The sequence below is a fragment of the Pholis gunnellus genome (assembly GCF_910591455.1).
Source record: "Pholis gunnellus genome assembly, chromosome: 3".
NCBI classification, from domain to species: Eukaryota; Metazoa; Chordata; class Actinopteri; order Perciformes; family Pholidae; genus Pholis; species Pholis gunnellus.
In genome coordinates, this window is record NC_136529.1 from 29,653,116 (window position 1) to 29,661,777 (window position 8,662).

General features: G+C 39.2%; 1 protein-coding gene across 1 annotated transcript in view; it reads right to left on the reverse strand.

Annotated features, from left to right (window-relative positions):
- ptprt (protein tyrosine phosphatase receptor type T) overlaps nt 1-8,303 on the reverse strand; it is a gene marked incomplete at its 3' end in the record, with an annotated part of 196,071 nt that extends 187,768 nt beyond the window's left edge. The window contains exons 1-2 of the mRNA XM_079185368.1: nt 8,196-8,303; nt 5,985-6,159 (exon numbers count right to left, since the gene is read on the reverse strand). Coding sequence (XP_079041494.1) covers nt 5,985-6,132 — 148 coding nt within the window. The 5' untranslated portion in view covers nt 6,133-6,159; nt 8,196-8,303. The remainder of the gene's footprint in view (nt 1-5,984; nt 6,160-8,195) is intronic.
- Between the last annotated feature and the right edge of the window lie 359 nt (nt 8,304-8,662).

Here is an 8,662-nt window from a genome sequence, read left to right on the forward strand (position 1 = left end):
AGCCTGTTAAGATCATCAAGAAAATGAATGTGCGTGAATGCGCTTCAGTGTTTTTAACATAACAGACTGTCAGTTTATGGGATGGGGTTCAGCTCCCTGCTGTGCTGCTGATTGTATTTGGACTTACATGAAAGTTAACAGAACAGTGTGTATTTGCTTTTACTTGAACACTTTAATTTAACACTGTTTTCATGTTAAGCTCTTCTGTAACTTTAGATTGTAATGTGAAGCATTCATTGTAATATTTAACCTGATTCTCCTGTAGAAGCTCTGGACAGATCATTTATTCTAATGTCCACTGACGGGTTGAGAACCTTTGTTATCTAACTTTTGCTCTCCAAAAATCTTAGTTTGCACATATTTAGATCAGAGAAGTCTTTTTCTCATGGTGTGCCCACAAACCCTTGTAATAAGTGTTTGGGCCGCTGTATTTATAGAATCCTGCTTACGTCCGTGGTTGCCAGTAGGTGGCGCTATGACTATGAGTTAATATTGCCATGCAGAAGTCCTGAAGTCATGACAGTCATCAACCATGTCAAGTTTGGGACAGTTTTGACAAAGTACAGTTGAGTTACAACAGCTTGATGGATGATGGTGAACCATGTAAAATGGCTGCCACACCAAATCCACGTTGTTCAATGAAACCTCAAGCTTTTAGTAACTTTTAATCGCTAAGGTCTTTAGATTGTTCTGACCAAATTCTAAGATGTTCGGATTAATTCCCTAGGAGGAGTTCGTAGTACAGCACCTGGAAATGGAAGAAAAACACGAGAAATTCATACATAATTCAAAATGGCTGACTCCCGGTTGGGTTTAGAGCATGGCTTCAAGAGACTTTTTTTTAAGTCCAAATGTGATTTATGTGCCCACCAAATTATATACATTTATGTGAAATGTACTACGAGGGCTGCTTCTTCGAAATTTTGTAGGGGGCGCTAATGAGCCGATTTGCCACTCTGAACGAATAAAATCATATTATATAACTACATTTTGGTCTTTAAATCTGTTGGCCAAGTTTGCTTATGTTTCGAGCATTTTTAGCCCCTCAAAATTACCTTCGTTTTTCACGGCAAAGACTGCGTCGCAACGGCGTTTGAAGAAACATCAAAAGCTTCATGAACTGGCATTATGAACTTCTTACTTTAACTTTAACTTCCTGTCACCAGTAGGTGGCACTATGACTATTATACATAATTAACCTGCAGATGTCTTAACAAATTCTTACAATCTTCACAATGAAGCATTATCAAGGTCTGAAGGCTTTTCTGACAACATTTGAGAGGAATCTGATTAATCTGTGAGGAGCAGGATGTCAAAGTACAAAACGTACAACTTCCTGTTGCCACTAGGTGGCGCTCTTACTATGATTCTAAGTTGTCATGTAGATGTGTTCTGAGTCAGGGTGTTATGACATATGAGAGATTTGGAGCAGATTAGACAATGTACGGCCGAGTTACAACAACTTCCTGTTTCGTGGCGGATGGTGTTTTTTTGCCGCCACGCCACGGATACATAGTACGATAACTTTTTGATCTTTGAGTAACTTTTAAATGCCAAGGTCTCAAGAGCAGACTGAAAACATCTGAAGTCGATCGGGTTAAATCTCTAGGAGGAGGAGTTAAAGTAGGGCTCCTTCAAATGGTCCAAAAATGTCATAAAATTCAAAATGGCCGACTTCCTGTTTGGTTTAGTGAAAAATTCCAAGAGGATTTTTTGTACGTCCCATCACTTTCCACAATCCTACCAAATTTCATACAGCTAGGTGAAACCCAATGTTGGGGCTACTCAATAGGGTCGCTAGCGAGCCAATATTTCATACCGCAGCTGGACAACACAATCAGACTGCAATTTTCGCAAAAACTGGCTTGCATGCCAAATAAATAAAAAATGCCAGTATCCCAAGCACCTCCTTTTTGCGACGAAACTGGCAAAGTAATAATAAACATTAGAATAACAATAGGTACTCCGCTCCGACTACGTCGGTGCTCGGGCCCTAATAATACCACAATAGAATACTTGTACATTCTCACTGAGGGTTGAAAATGGTTTAATATGTCCTTTACTATGAGGTCCACACAAACACACACACACATACATTTGGACGTTCTCAGGAGTGCAGTGTGTGTGTTCTGCTAACAGATGGTAATGACAGTTTCAGTCCCTGGACTATCATCTAATCAAAACAGCACACGCACACACACACACAGAGGATCCCTCAAGATTAAAACATCCTTCACACCAAATAAGGTTAACAGCATAATTCAAACCAAATATGCATTGAGAACATAATTCTGGTCGGAGTGCCTCTTCGTCGAAATGTATTTCAGAAATGTAATTTAAATTCCATTAACCACAAACGGCTCAGTCCTCACTGCACCAGATAAAGATATAGTAATAAGATATGTTAATGTTTAATAGAAAATAAATCAGGTGTTTTGTATATTTAAACCTCACTGTAAGCTTTTATTGTTAAAAAGGACATTAGTTCACAACATGAAGAAGGATCACAAAGTGGTGATGTTATACTTCATGTTTCTGATCACTTCCCAAAAGGATCAATAAAGGTGTTTGGAGGTTCAACACAGAATGTTGCTAAAAAGAGAATGTGTAGCAACGAAGCATAAAGTCAGCTCACATCTCAAAGACCTCCATGTTTTCTGCTGCTTATCTTCTGTGTTAAAGGACACGAGACAATACAAAGAAATCTGCCGTGTAAAAACATGCATGAATACAAAGACTGTAGCAGGAGGTGCTAACTGGTTAGCATAGTGAGGAGGTGATGTGTGTGTGCTGTAGTATGACCTCCTCACAGCATCGATCTAACCAAGTGATGAAGAGCTTCATGTATCTTCATCACTTCACAGGATGTAAATGTTCTCACAAAGGGACAGAGAGGGGTGGAAGAGGAAGGAGAGGACTGCTTTTGATTATTATTGAATATCATTTATTTAAATTACTATATTTATCATCATGTATTCTCTGATTCTCTTGTCCTACTGTGTTTTTATTGCAGTTCCATTACAAAGCACATTGATTGCTAGTGCAACATGTGAAACATAGTTCTGTGTCGGGTATTGGCTCCTGGTCTTTAGAAGGTCTTTAGAAGGTCTTTAGAAGGTCTTTAGGTCTTTAGAAGGTTTTTAGAAGGTCTTTAGAAGGTCTTTAGAACGACTTCAGAAGGTCTTTAGAAAGTCTTTAGAAGGTCTTTAGAAAGTCTTTAGAAGGTCTTTAGAAGGTCTTTAGAAAGTCTTTAGAAGGTCTTTAGAAGGTCTTTAGAAAGTCTTTAGAAGGTCTTTAGAAGGTCTTTAGAACGACTTCAGAAGGTCTTTAGAAAGTCTTTAGAAGGTCTTTAGAAAGTCTTTAGAAGGTCTTTAGAAGGTCTTTAGAACGACTTCAGAAGGTCTTTAGAAAGTCTTTAGAAAGTCTTTAGAAGGTCTTTAGAAAGTCTTTAGAAGGTCTTTAGAAGGTCTTTAGAACGACTTCAGAAGGTCTTTAGAAAGTCTTTAGAAGGTCTTTAGAAGGTCTTTAGAACGACTTCAGAAGGTCTTTAGAAGGTCTTTAGAAAGTCTTTAGAAAGTCTTTAGAAGGTCTTTAGAAGGTCTTTAGAACGACTTCAGAAGGTCTTTAGAAAGTCTTTAGAAGGTCTTTAGAAAGTCTTTAGAAGGTCTTTAGAAGGTCTTTAGAACGACTTCAGAAGGTTTTTAGAAGGTCTTTAGAAGGTCTTTAGAAAGTCTTTAGAAGGTCTTTAGAAAGTCTTTAGAAAGTCTTTAGAAAGTCTTTAGAAGGTCTTTAGAAGGTCTTTAGAAGGTCTTTAGAAAGTCTTTAGAAAGTCTTTAGAAGGTCTTTAGAAGGTCTTTAGAAGGTCTTTAGAAAGTCTTTAGAAAGTCTTTAGAAGGTCTTTAGAAGGTCTTTAGAAAGTCTTTAGAAGGTCTTTAGAAGGTCTTTAGAAAGTCTTTAGAAGGTCTTTAGAAAGTCTTTAGAAGGTCTTTAGAACGACTTCAGAAGGTTTTTAGAAGGTCTTTAGAAGGTCTTTAGAAGGTCTTTAGAAGGTTTTTAGAAAGTCTTTAGAACGACTTCAGAAGGTTTTTAGAAGGTCTTTAGAAGGTCTTTAGAAGGTCTTTAGAACGACTTCAGAAGGTTTTTAGAAGGTCTTTAGAAGGTCTTTAGAAAGTCTTTAGAAGGTCTTTAGAACGACTTCAGAAGGTCTTTAGAAAGTCTTTAGAAGGTCTTTAGAAAGTCTTTAGAAGGTCCTTAGAAGGTCTTTAGAAAGTCTTTAGAAGGTCTTTAGAAGGTCTTTAGAAAGTCTTTAGAAGGTCTTTAGAAGGTCTTTAGAACGACTTCAGAAGGTCTTTAGAAAGTCTTTAGAAGGTCTTTAGAAAGTCTTTAGAAGGTCTTTAGAAGGTCTTTAGAACGACTTCAGAAGGTCTTTAGAAGGTCTTTAGAAAGTCTTTAGAAAGTCTTTAGAAGGTCTTTAGAAAGTCTTTAGAAGGTCTTTAGAAGGTCTTTAGAACGACTTCAGAAGGTCTTTAGAAAGTCTTTAGAAGGTCTTTAGAAGGTCTTTAGAACGACTTCAGAAGGTCTTTAGAAGGTCTTTAGAAAGTCTTTAGAAAGTCTTTAGAAGGTCTTTAGAAGGTCTTTAGAACGACTTCAGAAGGTCTTTAGAAAGTCTTTAGAAGGTCTTTAGAAAGTCTTTAGAAGGTCTTTAGAAGGTCTTTAGAACGACTTCAGAAGGTTTTTAGAAGGTCTTTAGAAGGTCTTTAGAAAGTCTTTAGAAGGTCTTTAGAAAGTCTTTAGAAAGTCTTTAGAAAGTCTTTAGAAGGTCTTTAGAAGGTCTTTAGAAGGTCTTTAGAAAGTCTTTAGAAAGTCTTTAGAAGGTCTTTAGAAGGTCTTTAGAAAGTCTTTAGAAAGTCTTTAGAAGGTCTTTAGAAGGTCTTTAGAAGGTCTTTAGAAAGTCTTTAGAAGGTCTTTAGAAGGTCTTTAGAAAGTCTTTAGAAGGTCTTTAGAAAGTCTTTAGAAGGTCTTTAGAACGACTTCAGAAGGTTTTTAGAAGGTCTTTAGAAGGTCTTTAGAAGGTCTTTAGAAGGTTTTTAGAAAGTCTTTAGAACGACTTCAGAAGGTTTTTAGAAGGTCTTTAGAAGGTCTTTAGAACGACTTCAGAAGGTCTTTAGAAGGTCTTTAGAAGGTCTTTAGAAGGTCTTTAGAACGACTTCAGAAGGTTTTTAGAAGGTCTTTAGAAGGTCTTTAGAAAGTCTTTAGAAGGTCTTTAGAACGACTTCAGAAGGTTTTTAGAAGGTCTTTAGAAGGTCTTTAGAAGGTTTTTAGAACAACTTTAGAAGAACTTTAGGTCTTTAGAAGGTCTTTAGAACACATGGAAACTAAAACAGTGCACAGCCAAAGGGTTTAGGGGTGTAGGAGGAAAAAGATCCCCGTAGACCTGCTGAACTACTGCTGAACTCACAGGAACCTCTAAAATATTCTTTGAGTTAAACAAAATGTTTTGATTTCTTTTAAATGAACAAATCGATCCCAAACGTTGAGAGAAAAGACGAGAACATGAGAGAAAGGAGGCTCATTGGGAGTTCTAGTCAGTGATCTGAAGTCTGTTCAGTATTCTGTCCTCAGCATTCTCACAGCACTAATGAGCAGCAGCCAACCACACACACACACACACACACACACACACACACACACACACACACACACACACACACACACACACACACACACACACACACACACACACACACACACACACACACACACACACACACACACACACTTGTTTCTCACTTACTCCCCATGAAAGAAGTTGTCCCACTTTATTGCATCAGCACTGATCAGATGTGTCACGCGCCGCTCTTCTTTCCCTCATTTAAATTCATCACAAGCACTCCGGCTCTCCGGGCTGTGGTTCTCCTTCTCCTACTCCTCTTCCTCCTCCTCCTGCTCTTCCTCCTCCTCCTCCTCCTCAGATCAGAACAAACCTTTAACGATGAGGTCGGCGTAGTTGGACACCCCCGACCCTCCGTCCGACCGGATGACGCAGCGGTACCGGCTGGTGCTGCGCTGAGACGTGTCGCCGACGCTGACGGTCGCAGAGAAACGTCGGTGGTTCACCACCCGGGTCACCATCAGCGCCGTGTCTCTGCCGTTCCACTGCTGCATGATGGGAAAAAGACCAGAGCGTCATGCATTAGTTATTCTCAGAGCTGCAGGTGCTCTTGAACCCTAAGCCTCTTTTGAGACCTCTGATCGAAAATGTCATACCCGTACTCAAGAGAGTGTAAATCTCTAACTACTATTTGAATAATTTAAATGTCATAATAACACAACTAAAAGTGAGCTTTGATTATTTTAATATGTGTACATATCAGTGTATATGTTACTGGTAAATGCTGAAATGAATGTTACACACAGCTCAAATTGAAAATCTTCAGGTTCGCCTTTTTTTTTCTGCCTAAAAAGCACTTTTATTGATTTGAAATGATGCAGACGAAGACTTAAAGTCTCCCAAATCATATCACAACACGTCAGCAGTCCTTTGATAGAGTGAAGGATGCCTGAGAAATCAAGGTCAGCTGAGGTCAGCCAACGTCAATTCTGATTTTGGAAGCAGCACGTATAGCTGTTTTATTCTACTTTTATATACTATATAACTATATATTTCACTTCTTTTATCACTAATAGTGTTCAATCTATCTAATACAGCAGTTTGGCATCAGAGAGCCTGGGCCCTATGATAACCTGTAAAACATGGCTCATCTTTGTCAGAGTTTCAGTTTTACGTGATGCAATTGAACCTCACACAGCCTGTGGTCGGATGATTTGCGCATGTGACACAGTTCTGAACCCGGCAGACTCTGGGCAGTGTAGTCATATGTTCTTTGAGTTGTTTGACTAAATTTTAAGCTAATAAAATAATTGAAAACCGTGATCCGCCCCCATGGGTCAAACCCATTGGCCAAAACTGAAATTGGATGCAAGTGGATGCGATTTTGTTCCTGAAAAACATCTAAAAGGTACGAAGCGTTTCAATATTTATGATGATGCGCTGTGTGTTGATCCGAGGGAGAATAATTGTAACTTTATAATAGTTTGTTAATAAAGTAGAAGAATTGGGAAGCTATGGTTCGTCTCAGTGTCTTGTGCTCGTGCTCATGGATATGCAGTGTGTGTGTGAAAGTCCCGTAGATCGCGGCTGGATCGGTAACGGGGAACATTGCTCGCCTTCTCCTGGCGAGAAATAGGTGAAATTGTGGTAGTACTTGTAGTATCTTGAAGTACTTTGTGTATATATATGTTTTTGAGTGATTAAAATAGGTTACATGGTCCATTTGATCAGAATCTCTTCGTCATTGTAGGTTTTTAAAATATTTTAAAATATCATTTCATTCGTTCTCAGAAGTAATTTGTACTACATGTGTGTACTCTTCGCCCCCCCCCCCCCCCCCCCCCCCAGCCTTGGGGTGCAAGAGGTTAATGTAATGAGGTTTAATGTTGGTCCACGGTGATCTTATCACTAGAGAGAAACGACTCCAGTGAGCTCAGCCAATCAGGGCTCGGAGTTTCTAAAGGATTCAGGTTTTCATCAGTTCGCGCTTTTAAAATCACATCGCAGTCATGAGCCCACATCGACTAAACTAAACACACTGCTTTGCATACGATCCCCACATCTCCACATCCAATCTTCTTCTTCTTCTGTGGTATTTTCTGCCAATTTAAAGGAACATGTTTCCCCCAACAGACCAGCAGACAGCAGGGTCACCGGTCGTATTACTGAACACTGCAGCTCTCTGTGCTCGGAGAACATGCTGCCAGAGCACATGTACACTAGATTGAGTGTTTATGCCTGGTTGCACGCACACACACACACACACACACACACACACACACACACACACACTTGTACAGATGTGGAGTCATCGGTGCAGATCAGAACAGGGACATTTAATCAGTTCTGAAATAGAGCAGGGAAGCTGGGGATGTTCAACACAGTGTGCTTTCATTTTTATTTAATTTTTCAAATAAAATGCTATAAATAAATCATAACTGCATTTGTTAAATGTAAAGTCATGATTATTACTACTTCCCTTTACAAAGAAGAGTTCTTCCAGTCAGCTTTATGTTCACAGTATTTTAGAGTGTGTGGATGTGTGTTTGTTAAAGTTGTGCGTGTGCTGATAAGAAGAACTGACCTGCAGCCACAGCTTATCGTGCTGAGACCATTTCCCTCCGGCGGTGCACTGAAATGTAGCGTTCTGACCCACGTTGACCTCCACGTTCTGCAGACGCAGGAAGTGAGGAGCTTTACCTGCAGCACAGAAAACACGTTAACATTCACATACAAATAAAGCAGATTAAAATGTAGTTTTTATGTGAACCAATTGTGTTGGGATGATATCTGCATGATCTGAGAACAGATTTAGAACTATTGCTTTTGCTTTTTGACCTTTAAATCTGCAGACGATGCTGACTGCAGCTTTTTTTATGGCCTCATTCAGATTTATGGCACGACAACACAAGTTGTTTTTAATGAAATTCATTCTGTGTGAAAAGGTCTTCAGGTTTTCTGAGCTAATATTCATCCGGTCTTCAAGCTCTGAAGGAGTCCATGTTGTCAGTAAAGACGTGGTGGATCCACAATGACCCTCAAACCTTAAAA